At 37.8% G+C, this 18037-nt stretch overlaps 1 protein-coding gene across 1 annotated transcript in view; it reads right to left on the bottom strand.

Annotated features, from left to right (window-relative positions):
* Positions 1–18037, bottom strand: part of LOC144971486 (tubulin beta chain-like) — a 38685-nt gene that overhangs the window by 2686 nt on the left and 17962 nt on the right. The window contains exons 2-9 of the mRNA XM_078912447.1: positions 12189–12297; positions 11397–11507; positions 9896–10020; positions 7947–8066; positions 6498–6705; positions 4840–4954; positions 3316–3443; positions 1527–1712 (exon numbers count right to left, since the gene is read on the bottom strand). Of these exons, the coding sequence (XP_078768573.1) occupies positions 1527–1712; positions 3316–3443; positions 4840–4954; positions 6498–6705; positions 7947–8066; positions 9896–10020; positions 11397–11507; positions 12189–12297 (1102 nt within the window). The remainder of the gene's footprint in view (positions 1–1526; positions 1713–3315; positions 3444–4839; positions 4955–6497; positions 6706–7946; positions 8067–9895; positions 10021–11396; positions 11508–12188; positions 12298–18037) is intronic.

The raw sequence follows: 18037 nt of genomic DNA, 5'->3' as shown, positions 1-18037 counted from the left end.
AGGAAAAAGATAAATGCATGAAACGCATAGATCGTGCGAATACTTAATATCCCCTGAGAGGAGTCCACTTCACGGCCGTGCCAATAATGATCCAGCGAGTACTAGAGTCGACTGGTTAAATATTGTAATATTGTCTTGTATTGAACAGTCTAGGGATCCGTGGCTTTATGCCAAAATATTACGTGGCTTCCATTCAGTCACGTACTTAAATGTTGTGGTCATTTTGTATCGTTTTTCTATTGAATAATAATTGACTATACTGCAAATTACAGAAAACATTAGAAAGAAACTGGAGGCAGCAGAAATGTGGTTTCTTAGAAGGATGTTAAGAATCTCATGGAGAGAGAAGAAAACTAATGAAGAAGTATTAGAGCGAGCTGAACCTAAAAAAAAAGGTTATTAATTAGTACAATAAGAAAAAGACAAATGCAATTTTTAGGGCACCTAAATCGACATAAATGTATTGAACATCTAGCTCTCACGGGAAAGATAGAAGGTTAAAAGAGTAAAGGTAGACCAAGAAAAACATATTTGAATAGTTTGAAAAGCTGGGTGACAAAGAAAGAGAAGAGTAATATTAGTTTTCTGAGGTTATCTGATCAGAAAGATGAATAGCGTACCATGATCACCGATGTCTGGCACAGACTTGGTACTTGAAGAAGAAGAATACTGCAAAACGGTATGGGCCTTGTATTTTGTGTTTGTTTGTATTGTTTATTTCCTTCTTTTAATATGACGTGTTTTCACTTGTTTCTAGATTGAGAAACCTAAAAACTCAATTTATCAAGCGCCCGAGACTCACAAGCAAAGAGATCGTTATCGTTTTCATATGATTTATTAGTATTAGTAGTGATTTTATTTTACGACTCTGTCCAGCCAGTAGTGATTAGGTTGCTTGGTCTGTCCAGATTTGACGGAGAGTGCATTTAGCCTTATAATTATCTAACAGTTTTGTAATGTGAGTTTTGTCGAGTCGTAGAAATTATCAAGCTCTGAGAATTGTGTTTAGAATAATATGGGCTGTCCCCATCACTGTGGTCACTATATTACTGGACAAACTAAGGGACACAATTTGAGACAAACACATTCCCCTTTTCTGTATCAAATAGAAGAGGGAATGGGATTTTAATAGAACGGGGGGTGCGCAATTTGACCAATCCATATATTTATGAAATGTATTGCATTTCTTTTTTATTTCGATAGCACCTCTTCATTGGGGGGGGGGGGGGGGGAGAGAGAGGGGGGGGGGGGGGGAGAGAGAGAGAGAGAGGGAGAGAGAGGGAGGGGAAAGGGGTCTTTTTTTCCTCTTCTTTTTTTCTTTTTGGTGAAGTTTCACCGGCACATTATGTGAGCTAAAATTTAATAGAAGGGAGGGAGGGGGGGGGGGGCGAGGGAGATACGAGACCGTGCGTAAAATTTCTGAAAAGAAATAGACGGGGGGGGGGGGCGGAGGGGCAGGGTTCTGATACAGTTGAGTATACATGATGATTTAAATAGGGATAAACCCATTTATAATATTTACTAACCAGTGAATTGTTCTGAGACACGTTTGAAGAGCTCTTGAATAGCAGTTGTGTTGCCAATGAACGTGGCAGCCATCTTGAGTCCTCTTGGGGGGATGTCACACACCGCGGTTTTCACGTTGTTGGGGATCCACTCAACGAAGTAAGATGAATTCTTGTTTTGGACGTTCAGCATCTGTTCGTCTACCTCTGGATGGGGAGAAGGGTGGACGTAAATAAAAGGAAAACGATAAATGAAATATGAAATAGTATTTAAATTCAGGTTTGTATTTATGTATCTATAGTCGAAATAATATAATCTATTTGTTCTAGTTCTTTTATACGTAATATCCTAAGTTCAGTGAACCCTCTCCTTATCATCTGCAGCAAAATCGTCACATTTGTTACGACACAATACAGTTTTCTTATTCAGATTTATTTTGTACATCACAAACTTTGAAGAATGATCTTTGTTTAATTAATAAGAACATAACGTTGTTTTGTAGAGACCTTGTTTTGAGTTTTAAAAAAGCAATTGTTCTGCCATTTTGGGAAAATACTGGGAAATGATTGGTTAGGAGAGGGTTAAGGAAATCGAAAGCTCAATGATGATTTCTTGTCTTAAGTTATTTATTGGAGCTTAAAATATTCTTATTTTTATCTTACTTTTGGTTTAAAGCTTCGGGAAGTATTTTTGAACTACAGTTAAGACAGAAAATAAAGGAGAAGGGATTATCTTGGTTTGCAATGGATGTTGTTGGTAACTACTATATATCGAATCATACGCACAGTTTATCTCTTTTTATGTATAGATAGAATGAAGTTGGCGTCATTCGGGTCGTTGTTATCGTTTCTTGCCATCCGCGTTTATGAGTAATTCTCACTAAATTGTATTAACCAGGCAATACACGTTTAAGTTTACACATAGTTTTGTGCGTTGGTCCGTTATACTTCCGGATGGCAATGTTGTGAGCTTTTTAGCCAAACGCACACTATCTATAACGGATAAAGAAGGTGTCAGATGGAGAAAGCACATTGCTTCCCTAAAGGTTGAGCGTTATAATGGCAGTACCCTAAAAAAAAAAGGAAATCATTTTTTTGAACAGTGTCCAAGGTCTGGTTTTCAATCATAAATGGGAAAGAATCATTGTTAATGAATTGCTGTCAAAGTGTTGACATTAATTATCTCCCTTGTCATAATATGTTCTCATTTTAAAATCTGAAAGCAGTTTTGTATCGTATCTTTCATTTTCGCAGTGAAAGACGCGGCGGTCTGTCAATCAACCTCTCTACAGACAGATATCACCTTTATTCATTTTTTTCGCACAGAAACAGAAAGCAGTTGTGGCTTTGCTTTGTCGTGTCCTTTTTGTTTTTGCTTGCGTTTATTTGGCTGAATGGTGTGCTTACTTCTGTTTGTTGTTTTGTTGGATTTTTTTGTTTTGTTTGTTTGTTTTTGTATTTGTTGTTTGTTTTTTTTTGTTTTTGGTATTTGTTTGTTGGGCTGTTTTTTGGGGTTTTTTTTTTTGGGGGGGGGGGGTTGTTGTTTTTTATTTTTGTTTTTATTTATTTTTTTTTTTTTGTTTTTTTTTTGTTGTTGTTGTTGTTTGTTTTGAGTTTGTTTTTGTTTTTTTGTATTTTGTTTTTTGTTTCTTTTGTTTGTTTTTTTTTGTTTTGTTTTTTTTGGGGGGGGGGGGGGGGGGGGGGTGGGTTCTCACTTTGTTGGGTGTGCGTGATTTTTTCATGCTTTATTCTTACTTTAATATGCTAATGAAATGTTTAAAATAGCCAGTTTTAAATGTTATATTATTACCTTTCATGGACATTCTTCCTCTAAAGAGAGCACAGGCTGTGAGGTACCTGCCATGACGTGGGTCACAGGCGGCCATCATGTTCTTGGCATCAAACATTTGTTGGGTCAACTCGGGGACAGTTAAGGCCCTGGGGGGGGGGGGGGGAATGAGAGTTATATCATTGTTGTTTTTATAATTATGTTATTAATTGTCTCTTTTCTCTCGTAAGTCGATTTTCGTTGTTTTTATAGGGAATGAGATTAGCGGAAGAGTAGCGTCCCTTGATTGGACGTCATCTTACAGAGAGAACGTCATTTTGGTTTTGCGCATGCGTCTCTCTCGTCCTCGCTTTCGGTGAAGTGTCTCATGCCTCTTTCACCGGAAGCGAGGACGAGAGACGCATGCGCAAAACCAAAATGACGTTCTCTCTCTAATAACTTCTCCGCCGGTGACGTCCAATCAAGGGACGCTACTCTTCTCCTAATCTCATTCCCTATATTGGGTTGTTGAATTATAACCACCGAAATGAAATGGAAGCTTCGATTTATTCAACGAAGACAGATAATGTGGACGTTTCGGGTTTTCTTTTTATAAAAAAACACGATTAATGAAACACTAAAGACAAATTATGAGAGATGTGAGAATGGTGTTGGTAAGGTGAATAAACAAAACCCATGTTATTTGTTTATCTTGACTTTTTAAAAATAAATTGAAATTTCCATTTCATTTCCCATTGTTGTTTATTTCTTCGAACTTCAAGCTGCAACATTTTCATTTTCCCATGGTATTTGATCATAGCCATCTTCTTTGCATGTTTGTCAGTCGGTAAAAATGGCCTTCAAGATCCTAAATATTGTCCAAAATATTTTATAACAGGCGTTGTATCATGATACCGTTCAATCCCATCCATAATTGGATTCAATAGTCTGATGTCACGTCGCCCAGCAACGGCGGCCATAGTGGTTCTAAACAAAGAAAATCGGTACTTTTTATTCTTCATACTGGCTAGAACTTTTCATATGTCTTGTGATCAGAATATGTAAAAGTCAAAACATATTTATGGGGTTTTTTTCCCTCTGGATACGCTTTTATGCTCGTCGGAGAAATATTTCATAAGGGAGTCTGCCATTGTTCCGATAGTTTAGAGCCAGTTACTAAGTTACCATGCGTCATTATGAGGAAGTAACGTTACGACTGTTGAAGCGTATTAAGGCACAATTGTAATTCAGCTGGAGATTCGTATTGAAAGATGGCTATGAGTATAATGTGCAGATGGAAACTTCGAAACAGTGATACCTGCCAGAAACGTCAGGCAGCCCCAGAGACCAGCGATCACATCGTCCTCCACTGCCCAGTCACTAAACTTGAAGGTGGTTACAAAACCGTCCTTAGGGCGGAGGAAGACTTTAGAAGCTGGGTTGACGAAATAAATTTGGAGGTGTAGCCATACGCTACTATTACATGAGTATAAACGAGTTTATACTAGTAGATATCACACTAAAGTTGGAACTAGTAGTTAAATTAAAACAAGGGGAGAATAATACCTGTACTGTTGGCTGCCACGTGAAGTGAGGGGAGCGAAGCCGGGCATAAAGAAGTGAAGACGTGGGAAGGGAACCATATTGACGGCAATTTTTCTGAGATCAGCATTCAACTGACCTGAAAAGGAATTCAATAAAATTATAACAATAATATTGTTTGTCTATCTAAGGTCTTAATGATGAGGATGATGATGATGATGATGATGATGAGGAGGAGGAGGAGGAGGAGGAGGAGGAGGAGGAGAAGGAGGAGAAGGGGGAGGAGGAGGATGATGATGATGATGATGATGATGATGATGATGATGATGATGATGGGGAGGAGGATGATAATGATGATAAAAAAAAATAAATAAATGATGCATAGTGTCAACGATATAATTTGAAACTCCGACATATATTTATGAATTGATTCTCTCTCTCTCTCTCTCTCTCTCTCTCTCTCTCTCTCTCTTTCTCTCTCTCTCTCTCTCTCTCTCTCTCTCTCTCTCTCTCTCTCTCTTTCTCTCTCTCTCTCTCTCTCTCTCTCTCTCTCTCTGACATAGCTTATGAGCGGTCCCTGTAACTCCAGCATTAGATAGCTCAAGTGTCGTTCAGTCCGTTTATTTATGTAATATTATGGAAACTTTGTCTACTTTAAACTGAGCGGGAAATGCTTTGGATATTTCAATCCAGAGGACCACGCAGACAATATTATAGGATTATAACCAAGAGACAAGCTGTATTCTTATCAGGGCCAAAAAAAAAACTGTTTGCCAGGGCCCGATAAATCAAACGATGATTAAGATAAATGGAAGTCATCCAAGTTAATGATTTACAAAATAAAAATTGAGCTTTATGTAGAGCAATATCCACTGAATGTGCTCAAAGCGCTTTACAAGGGATCCCTGGTCAACAGTAACATTTAACATGTAGTACGGGAGATGACGCCTGTTAGGCGATATTACAATGTTTCGGACACAGACAACGTGTTAACGGCCAGGTACTCATTTTACACCTGAGTACGGTTGAGAGAATGTGAGTAAAGAGCCTTCTCCAAGGACTCAACTATGCGCCGAGCGCGAGGCTCGAACCCTGGACCTTCCTATCCGAAAGCGAGTGTCATCCCACAAGACCACATAGCCGCACATTTACCACTCAAGAGTGAATGTCCCCTCGTACTCGTTCATACCATCAACATTAAGACAGTGACAGTGGATTGATCTCACATCTCCAATGAAAGAACAATACTGTGATCTGTGCAATCTTCAAAATTGAATTTAAAAAGACTAAAAAGGGGAAAATAAGAGGGAGGAGACTTTTCGTTGTGATTTTGTTGGGTTTTTTTTTTATGAGCGCATTTTTTTTTTTCATACGCAAACCCATTTGAGATGTAAAATAAGCTGTCATTAGGGATTATTAAATCGAATAATTGATTATCCTAAAGGGTGTTGGCGAGAACTTTGGTGAAAACCTCTCTATAGATAGAATGCGCTTGGCTTAGAAGCTCACAATATTGCCATCCCGGAGTATAACGGACCAACACACGCAACTCTGTGTAACCATGAACGTTTATCGTCTGGTTAATACAGTTTAGTCAGAATTACTCATAAACGTGGATGACAAAAAAACAATAACAAAGATCCGAATAACGTCAACTTCATTCTATCTATATAAAACCTTACCAGGGAATCGCAGGCAAGTGGTGACACCAGACATTGTGGCTGAAATGAGATGGTTCAGGTCACCATACGTAGGTGTGGTCAGTTTCAATGTCCGGAAGCAAATGTCGTAGAGAGCCTCGTTGTCAATGCAGAACGTTTCATCTGTGTTCTCAACAAGCTGGTGTACTGACAGAGTGGCATTGTATGGTTCTACAACTGTGTCAGATACCTGGAGGTGGGATTGCGTTGGAAAATAGATTTATTTTAACGACATGGAAGAGCACCTATAATATGTTTTTATTATGTCTGTGGACCAGGCCAGTCACTTGATTTCTGTTTAAGTTGTCATTGTAAATGATAATAAAAATAATAATAATAATAATAATAATAATAATAATAATAATAATAATAATAATAATAATAATAATAATAATAATAATAATAATAATAATAATAATAATAATAATGATAATAATAATAATAATAATAATAATAATAATAATAATAATAATAATAATAAAATATTAATAATAATAATAATAATGATGATGATGATGCACCATCATCATCATCATCATCATCATCGCCATCATATTTCTATAGCACATTTCGGCGAAATCTCTAGGCGCTTAAAAAAAAACAAGACATTGTTTACTCAGAATACAAAATCACTGCGAGACCAAATCAACCAATATCAAACAATAAACAAATGAAGAAATTTGGTTACAAAATCCTTAACGTGGTATCTAGTTGGTGTAATAAATGCGGCAGAGAAGGGGGTGGGCGAGAAAAAAGAGAGAAAGGGGGGGGGGGTATATTTAATCTTAATCATCCCTAATCCTTTCATTATTGTTATAAATAATAATGCGAAATTGAAGTAGTAGTAGTAGTAGTAGTAGTAGTAGTAGTAGTAGTAGTAGTAGTAGTAGTAGAGTAGTAGTAGTAGTAGTAGTTAGTAGTAGTAGTAGTAGTAGTAGTAGTAGTAGTAGTCGTAGTAGTACTATGAGTAGTAGTAGTAGTAGTAGTAGTGGAAGTAGTAGTTTAGTATTAGTAGTAGTAGTAGTAGTAGTAGTAGTAGTAGTATTAGTAGTAGCAGTAGTAGTAGTAGTTTAGTAGTGGTTTAATAGTAGTAGTAGTAGTAGTAGTAGTAGTTAGTAGTAGTAGTAGTAGTAGTAGTAGTTAGTAGTAGTAGTAGTTAGTAGTAGTAGTTAGTAGTAGTAGCAGTAGAGTAGTAGTAGTAGTAGTAGCAGTAGTAGTAGTAGTAGTAGTAGTAGTAGTAGTAGTAGTAGTAGCAGTAGTAGTAGTATTAGTAGTAGTAGTAGTAGTAGTAGTAGTAGTAGTAGTAGTAGTAGTAGTAGTAGTAGTAGTAGCAGTAGCAGTAGTAGTAGTAGTAGTAGTAGTAGTAGTAGTAGTAGTACATTACCGATTATTGTTAAGAAGCTGCCATTATTTTTCAAAGGGTTTACCAACCTTAGGACTGGGGACAACAGAGAAAGTGTTCATCATCCTATCTGGGTATTCTTCTCTGATTTTGCTGATTAGGAGAGTGCCCATCCCGGCACCGGTGCCTCCACCGAGAGAATGAGTCAGCTAGGTTGGGGGGGGGGGGGAATGTGATAATAGGATTAATCCACAAAGACTGTCAAACCAATGACAAAATCGTTGATTTATGTTAAATGGATTTAATCCGGTTTTTCTCTCTTTAACCCTCTCCTTACCACCTATTGGAAAATCGTCACATTCGTTACGATGCAACCTTCACTTTTCTCATCCAGATTTAATTTCTTTTTGCTATAGCTATAAAAACTTGACATTCTATAATAGATTTCATATTGTTGAATGTATAGAATGTGCTTGTTGCTATTCTGTTTGAGTAAGAAATGTATGTTTTTGTGTTGGGTGGGTGTGAAGTGTGGGCTGGTAAGGAGAGGGTTAATGCAGTTATTTATAATATATCTAATTATTAATTAATATGTTTATTAATTTATCTATATATAGTGGAATAAATTCAAAACTGAGAATGAATGTGGTAAATTTATATGAATGGTCATATAATTGTTTTACAGTCTGCTTTTGACTATAAGATGACGAATTTGATGTTTTGCTTGGTATAGATTCATATTCCCTCATCTTTGGAGTGTAATACGCTTCAACAGTCATGTCGTCACTTCCCTCGTAATGACGCATGGTAACTTAGTAACTGGCTCTTAACTATCGGAACAATTGCGGACTCCCTTATGAAATATTTCTCCGACGAGCATAAAAGTGTATCCAGAGGAGAAAAACATTATAAATATGATCATGTTTTAACTTTTATACATTCTGATCACAAGACATCTGAAAAGTTCTAGCCAGCATGTAGAATAAAAAGTACCGATTTTTTACCACGATGGCCGCCGTTGCTAGGCGACGTGACATCAGACTAGTGAATCCAACTACAATTGATTTTGTCACCTTTCATACCTTTCATGCGAGATCAGCAAAAATTGAAAGAAAAAGATAATAGATATATGACTCCACTTTATGCAAGAATGGGAGAATGAAGTTGTTAGTATCAGAAACATCTTTTTCTTTTACTTTTCATCCCTTGATCAGTGCTGATGGTTTTCCTTGGATCCGTGGAAATCCGCGATTTTGGAGTCCAAAGGAGGAATTTCCTCCTTTTAAAAATTACATTTTCTCGAAACAATGTGCTAGCAATGAGAGAGTTGATGTGTGGTGGAACACACAGGTGCAGTTTCCCACTCTCCAGAAGTTAGCTAGAGTATCAATGATAGTCTATCATCTCAATTGCTCTAAAAGTGGGTTTAGTGCGGTAAAAATGGAGCTTAAAGGCAATCGTTCAACATTTTCCTACTTTTTCACTTTTTGTCACGATCAGCACTGCTTGATGACACTTTTGCAAATTGTACAAGATAGTTATTTTTTATTATACTTTCCCTCATATTGTTTCCATACAGCTTTGGAAACGGTCAGGTGACAACTATTCTTGAACCCGATGATTTTAATGAAAATCAACACTTGTTTTAAAACTGACTTTATATGACTACATAAATACATAAGGAATGAAAATAGACTAATATCTTATTTGAAAGATCATGAAATAAGTATTTTCTATTGGAATCAAATGTGACCCCTCGTCTCAAAACGGTATTAAGTCGGGATGATTAAGATGCTGAAAATGGAATTTGTAGCCAGAAATATCAGACTTCAGTTGAGTTTATATGCTTTGTAGAGGAGAAGGAATATCATATTTTACTGTGCTAAATACCAATGTGTCATATTTTTGACCAGTTTAACTATAATTTGACTTTTTAGCATCTGGTCCATCCCGACATAATACCGTTTTGAGACGAGGGGTCAAAAATGAGGACTTTTAGGTGAAATATGTAATCTGTAACTCTCTAAATCTCCTCTACCTGGAATCCCTGGACACAGTCACATCCTTCCGCCTCTTTCCTCACAACATCCAAAGCTGAATCAATAAGCTCCGCCCCCTCTGTGTAGTGACCTTTGGCCCAGTTGTTTCCGGCTCCACTTTGACCTGATGAGTAGTAATAATTAGTAATTTGAACACATGTTTGTGTTTTGATATTCATAGATGAGATATACCAGCATTCTATCTAGTTACCTTCTCTATACATAAAAAAACCCTTCAAAATTTCTTATCAGAAAAAAAACATTGAACATGTATGAATAAATAAGTATAGATAGGTCGAAGATGACGTCACTCATGTCTTTGTTATTGTTTTTTGCCATCCGCATTTATGAGTAATGCTCACTGAACTGTATTAACCCGACTATAAACGTTCATGGATACACACAGTTTTGTGTGTTGATCCGGTATACTTCCGGATGGCAATGTTATGAGCTTCTTAGCCAAGCGCATACTATCTATACATAAGTTACAAGGAATGTTTCGGACTCGAACCCATCTTCAGCAAACTACAGAAACTGTAAAAAGAAGTACGAAACCGTATAATCCAGAAATACTATAGAAGACGTCTTATCATGCCAAGGATTCAACGTTCTTCCATATCCTATTTCTCATAATTTAGGATACGAATAGTCACTTAACCCTCCTCAGGTAGAGACAACGTTATTTCTAGCCTCTTGATTCACCAAGTGGTGTCCATATAGGGAATGAGATTAGCGGAAGAGTAACGTCCCTTGATTGGACGTCACCGGTGGAGAAGTTATTTGTAAACAAACCAACTACAAGCCAAGCGCTCCAAATACAAAATTTATTATTCATATTTATGTACAAAAATGCATAACGTTGATTACGATATGCATTTTTGTACAGAAATATGAATAATTTTTTTTTTTATTTGAAGCGCTTTCCAGTTGTTTTTTTTTTTTTACAAATAACTTCTCCACCGGTGACGTCCAATCAAGAGACGCTACTCTTCCGCTTTAATCTCATTCCCTACAGTGCTGGATCTGTTAAATGTGGTGGGGAGTACTTTGCTGAAGACATTGTGCGGCTATGTGGTCTTGTGGTATGACACTCGCTTTCGGATCGGAAAGTCTTGGGTTCGAGTCTCGCTCGGCGCATAGTTGAATCCTTGGAAAATGCTCTTTACTCACATTCTCTCACCGAACTCAGGTGTTAAATGAGTACCTGGCCGTTGACAGCGTTATCTCTGTCCGAAAAAATTGTAATATCGCCTAACAGGCGTTATATCCCGTCTTACATGTTGCATGTTGCTGTTGGCCAGGGACCCATTGTAAAGCGCTTTGAGCACGTTTAGTGGATATTGCGCTATATAAAAGCTCATTTTTTAAAGACATTGCATTACTGTTTGTTTGACGCTCCAGAAACAGGAACAAACTCCTGCTCCATGGGCCTTATGACTCTTGATTATTATTTGCGTCCTCGTTCTGAGTATTTTTTTTTCTAAACGATTATCTACTCACCAAATACAAAGTTATCTGGGCGAAAGATTTGTCCGAATGGTCCTGATCTGACACTGTCCATGGTTCCAGGTTCAAGATCAATGAGAACAGCTCTTGGGACGTACTTTCCACCTGCAAAGATATCATAGAAAAAGTAGTATAATTCTAAGCAAATGATATTAAAATGAATTATTATTATTATAGCGTATTTTAAAGAGTTAACAATGTTTAAGGTTCTCCATAAAAATTGATATTTCCACAATAAGTCAAAATGAACCAAATGTCCGTTCCATACAAAGTCAGTATTATTTTGAAATATGCAAGGTAAGTTCATAAAGTATAATATGCTAACTGATGATCAATCTCATTCTACCATTTTATAACTAAAATAAAGGGGTGGTTTATTTTTGTTATAATGTTAAGATCTGAAAACAATGCCAGGGAAGGCAAGAAATAAAAAGACAAGAAATTATCCCAAAACATCGTAGAGATTTGTTGCCTCGTTTATGTTTGTTTTTAGGTGTTTAACGGCGCTTTCAACACTATTTAGGTTATTTAAGCGCCCGTTTCTGGCTTTTATCAATTTTTTATCGGCCTTGAGGGGCCATAGCTGCTCAGTCGTGCTAATACTGTTGTAATATAATTTTATAAAACCATAATAGTTACATGTTTGTTATTTAAAAATATTTATTTACAATTTCTGCAGGAGTTCACATTCATTCCTACAGATACTTTAAAATTGTAAGCGGATCGACTGACTGGAACAGAGACTTCAAGTCCCTGGAAGATTGTAATGCTTTTAATGATGACTACCTGTGGCTTCATTGTAGTAGACATTGATTCTCTCCAGCTGTAGGTCCGAGTCACCGTGATAAGTTCCCGTGGGGTCGATGCCGTGTTCGTCAGAGATGACTTCCCAGAACTGGTGAAAAGAGGGGACACAGAGGACACACAAAAAATAAATTAAAGATCGAAATTAAAATGTAATGAAGACTCTGTAAGTCTAAGTCTAAGAGCTTTGCAATGATGTAAAGTGGTGGAGTTAGAAGGAGGATGAGGAGGAAAAGGAGAAGGAATGGGAGGAAGAAGAAGAAGAAGAAGAAGAAGAAGAAGAAGAAGAAGAAGAAGAAGAAGAAGAAGAAGAAGAAGAATATAAAGCAAGAAAATATATCAGTGCTCATTGCCACGCGTAGACTAGGATATCCCTTAACTTTCAACTGAAAGTGCACGGGCCATCTTGAGTTCTCCTGCTCACGACATACCACTTAAGGAAGAAAAATGAAACAAAATTCTCGGAACAAGGCCTCAACAATCTTGAATGCTCTCTTGGTCTTTACCAAAAGTGCTCAAACTAGTTTGAGCTTGAAGTCTAGACTGAAGACAACATATTATGTTAGATTAACTTTTCCTTGATATTTCAAAACCAAGTTCTTCATATTCCATTGGTATCAGCATAACTACAAGATATGAAGTGAGTAGAAAAGTGCCAGAAGACAATAGAGAATAAAAATTTTTTTCGCGTCGGTGGTGGGGTTTGAACCTGCGACCTTATTGGTACGACAACTCCGCCTGGCAGGTGAGAGCGTGGCTCTACCGTGTGAGCTATCCACGAACACAAAAAAATATTCGTTTCAAACCCAAAGTCATTTCTAGATCCCTCTCTCACCCACTTCTTGAGATCGCCGATTCGTTCACCACCATCGCGAAGTAATTTTGACCAGCAGTTAAGCTTAATAGCCAATATTCTCATCACAAACATATAACATAGAAACGATTGAGACATTGATGTATGCTCCGGTGTATGGGGTGAATTTTTAATTCAGAAAAGTGAGTGGAGCAGGCACTCATGTTGGTAACAACAAGATATGAAGTGAGTAGAAAAGTGCCAGAAGACAATAGAGAATAAAAAAATTTTTCGCGGCGGTGGTGGGGTTTGAACCTGCGACCTTATTGGTACGACAACTCCGCCTGGCAGGTGAGAGCGTGGCTCTACCGTGTGAGCTATCCACGAACACAAAAAAATATTCGTTTCAAACCCAAAGTCATTCTAGATCCCTCTCTCACCCACTTCTTGAGATCGCCGATTCGTTCACCACCATCGCGAAGTAATTTTGACCAGCAGTTAAGCTTAATAGCCAATATTCTCATCACAAACATATAACATAGAAACGATTGAGACATTGAGTATGCTCCGGTGTATGGGGTGAATTTTTAATTTAGAAAAGTGAGTGGAGCAGGCACTTATGTTGGTAACAACAAGATATGAAGTGAGTAGAAAAGTGCCAGAAGACAATAGAGAATAAAAAATTTTTTCGCGGCGGTGGTGGGGTTTGAACCTGCGACCTTATTTTATTCTCTATTGTCTTCTGGCACTTTTCTACTCACTTCATATCTTGTTGTTACCAACATAAGTGCCTGCTCCACTCACTTTTCTGAATTAAAAATTCACCCCATACACCGGAGCATACTCAATGTCTCAATCGTTTCTATGTTATATGTTTGTGATGAGAATATTGGCTATTAAGCTTAACTGCTGGTCAAAATTACTTCGCGATGGTGGTGAACGAATCGGCGATCTCAAGAAGTGGGTGAGAGAGGGATCTAGAAATGACTTTGGGTTTGAAACGAATATTTTTTTGTGTTCGTGGATAGCTCACACGGTAGAGCCACGCTCTCACCTGCCAGGCGGAGTTGTCGTACCAATAAGGTCGCAGGTTCAAACCCCACCACCGCCGCGAAAAAAAATGTTATTCTCTATTGTCTTCTGGCACTTTTCTACTCACTTCATATCTTGTTGTTACCAACATAAGTGCCTGCTCCACTCACTTTTCTGAATTAAAAATTCACCCCATACACCGGAGCATACTCAATGTCTCAATCGTTTCTATGTTATATGTTTGTGATGGAATATTGGCTATTAAGCTTAACTGCTGGTCAAAATTACTTCGCGATGGTGGTGAACAATTCGGCGATCTCAAGAAGTGGGTGAGAGAGGGATCTAGAAATGACTTTGGGTTTGAAACGAATATTTTTTGTGTTCGTGGATAGCTCACACGGTAGAGCCACGCTCTCACCTGCCAGGCGGAGTTGTCGTACCAATAAGGTCGCAGGTTCAAACCCCACCACCGCCGCGAAAAATTTTTTTATTCTCTATTGTCTTCTGGCACTTTTCTACTCACTTCATATCTTGTTGTTACCAACATAAGTGCCTATCAGCATAACTGTAACATTTGGTTTTCTCAAAATTCTCGGGTCAACTATGTCTTGTAAAGCCACGTTCAGTGGAGACTGGCGCAAATTGTATTTATTTATTTATTCAAAGTCAAGAATTGGCTACTTGGGCTACATAGAGCATGGAACAAAAAAATACGTTGTTCCCGGTCTTATCCTTAGGCTGGGAGAAAAGGGGCGGGGGAGGGGGAGAGAAATCCATTCCAAATCCATTTTACAGTCTATATTATTAAGCCACTTCCGATTTCTTTTTCAAATCGCACAAAGCTTCAGTTCTTCTTCTGCAATAATGACGTCCCATAAACCACAAGTCAGGCAACGTCTATGATTATCAAATATATTATCACGTATTGCTACGATATGATAAAAAGGATTTTCCAAGGGTGGATTATCAAAATTAAGAAGAAATCACTTGATGCATTGTTACAGGGATTAATATGACAACTCAGCACTGTAGCTTAACCAATCCTCCTATTATTAAACGTTAACAGTACAAACTATAGCCGTGGTCATTATAGGCCGTTTTTATCACTTGCCTTGACGGGAACGTAACAGAGTAAACCAACCCGGGTATTTATGGAGCCAATAAACCTTGAAGTAAGACATTCTTTCAAAATATCTTCGACAGGAAAACTTCAGTTGCCAGTATTTTAGAGAGCAAGTATTTTAGGTAGAAATGTGTGTGTGTAGATACATACTATGCTCGGTGCTTTGCGTGACGACCCATGGAGGTCTTGAAAGCACGGAGGCTCATACTAATGTCCAGATTAGGGGCAGTAATGATATATATAACTCGTGTTTAATGATGGGGCACACAGTTAACGCCCCTGCCCATTGTTCGCGCTCCGTGGTCTGTGGCTTGTTTTGTAGCGTTGTTCGTCATTACAACGGTTACACCTTGGCACACGATCATAGCATTCGTCTGGTTGTAAATCAAAGATTTATTATTGACACCCTGTAACGTGGCGTGTAAAATATCCCACAGGTGTTTTCCACTAAAACCAACAAGTTTTTGGGAACAGTCTTCTGCCAGATAGGTGGAAAGTTGAAATCCAACTTTAACTTCAACAAAATCGTTTGAGGAATTGCTTATTATTTATTTCAAATTCCACATTAAGTAAGTAACAAATCGTCGAATCAATCCGGTCCTACTAATTGCCGTCCGGAGCCGTCCGGCGGCCCAGGAGAGCCATCCAGAGGTCATCTAAAGCATTCCCGATCCAAAGCCATCCTGAGACCTTCAGACCTGTACGAACCTTTCCAGACGTCTTCCACCTTCCGAAAGCTCCTCAAATTACGCCGGACGGCAATTAGTAGAACCCAATCAATCACCCCATTCAGTGAGTGAGAGTTGTAATCGATTTCTAGTATTTTGGCACGATGGTGGACGCTACCAGTTCACATTAGAGAACCTGTAAGATGTTTTATTGTTTGTTGCAGTGAAATCGATTATAAAAAAGCTGTCAAAATATCGAATGCCGTATCGAGGTACGTAATGCTTTCTATTGTTGAAAGAGGAAGGAACTGAGCGTAAAACATTCTTTGTATGTATTTTATTCTAGCTGTTATTCCTGACATACAGTCCAGTCAAATGCTCGTTCCTTCATGGTGGCAAAACGTATATCATACATATGTGACGAATCGCTTCAATCAGGTATTATGTCGGGGTGAAATAGATACCGAAAAGTCAGTTGAAAATCAAGATGATCAATTATACCAAATCTTGATTTTTTGCGCTTTCAAATCCTATCTTCAGCCCCCCCCCCCCCCACCCCTCAATAAAACAACATAAACTCAATTCACCTCTGATGTTTTTGGTTATAAATGCAATTTTCAACATCGAAACCATGCAGATATAATACTGTTTTGAGTCGGTGAGTCACAAATCATAAACTATACACAAACAATGTGGTGATCTCAACCCATTCGTGAACAAGCATTGGTGTCAACAACACACCGCCGGACAAAATAGAGAGAATGCTCCAAGAAATATTATATCCAGAAAAAAACAAAGAACAAGGGGAAAAAAACATCAATAAAAAAACAAAGCCCTCTTGACTACCCATTCAGGGAAAGTTGATCATAATTTGGGGATGATTTTTTAGCCCTCTCCTTACCAGCCATTTTCAGAATTTTCCCCAAAACTTCACACCCACCCACTCAAACAGAAAAGCAACAAGCACATTCTATACATAATATTGTTCGCCAATATGAACTCTATTACAGAATGTCAAGCTTTTATAACTATGGCAAAAAGAAATGAAATCTGGATGAGAAAGGTGACGGGTGCATCGTAACAAATGTGACGATTTTCCAGTAGGTGGTAAGGAGAGGATTGTATTTTTCTTTCTGCTTATAGAATATTTGATCCTATTGTACGGTATGGTTAGTACAACGTCTGGCATGTTTATTTAAAAAATCAAGATGAGAAATACTCGGCAATGTCAACCACAATCATCTTGTCTAATTCTTAATATTGTCAGTATTGCAGGGATTTCGGCTCGCTAGCTGATTATGCGGACAGCCAATGTTTTGTATGGCACTGTCGATCATAGCGACCTGGCAGTATCGGCGTTGTTCGCTTTATTTAATGATATGGATTCCGGGTCACTAATGTGCTTTCGGGGAAAAAATGATAAAACCTTTTATAAGAAAGAACCACGTAGTTTTATGTGTACAATAAATGTCGTGTTATTTCCACGTTTTTAATTGTTGGGTTTTTTTTTTTTTACTATCATATATCCTTTTTTCTTTAAATTCCATACGCGTGATAGCTAGATTAAATTGATTGCCCCGTTACATACAACAGAGGAAGAAAAAAGCCTCGACTTTCGATAGGTAACGTTAAGTACAAGCTTTTGAAACTAAATCCTCTCTTGAATAGAAGTTTGTAAAGTTAATCCTTTGACAGTTTTCTAAGGATCTCGGGGTCAATTGAATTCCAACTTTTTTCCTTCCGTCTAATCCCTGTGATTTGTACACCAAAGAACTTTGGAACTCCCGGACACTTCATTGAATTGCTCATTTTACGCAAGACTTATTTCGTTCTGTCGTGAGGCGGATTCAATGACCGAATCAACATTAAAAAATTATATTGTTAGAAATGAAAAGTTACGTTGTTGATTTGATTTGACTGTTCGCTTCGACCATGGCAAAAGGGGAGAAATATGTTTCAATTAAAAATATATTAAGTATGAAATTTTGAAAATTCCAGCAAATTTGAATTTATGCAAATATCTCTCTCTCTCTCTCTCTCTCTCTCTCTATCTATCTATCTATCTATCTCTCTTTCTCTCTCTATCTATCTATCTATCTCTCTCTCTCTCTCTCTCTCTCTCTATCTATCTATCTATCTATCTCTCTTTCTCTCTCTCCCTCTCTCTCTCTCTCTCTCTCTCTCTCTCTCTCATACTACTAATTCAGATCGTACT

Source organism: Berghia stephanieae, chromosome 4, assembly GCF_034508935.2.
Source record: "Berghia stephanieae isolate SIO BIC M18660-M18661 chromosome 4, UCSD_Bste_1.3, whole genome shotgun sequence".
In the NCBI taxonomy this organism is placed as follows: domain Eukaryota; kingdom Metazoa; phylum Mollusca; class Gastropoda; order Nudibranchia; family Aeolidiidae; genus Berghia; species Berghia stephanieae.
This window is presented reverse-complemented; position numbering and strand designations above follow the sequence as displayed.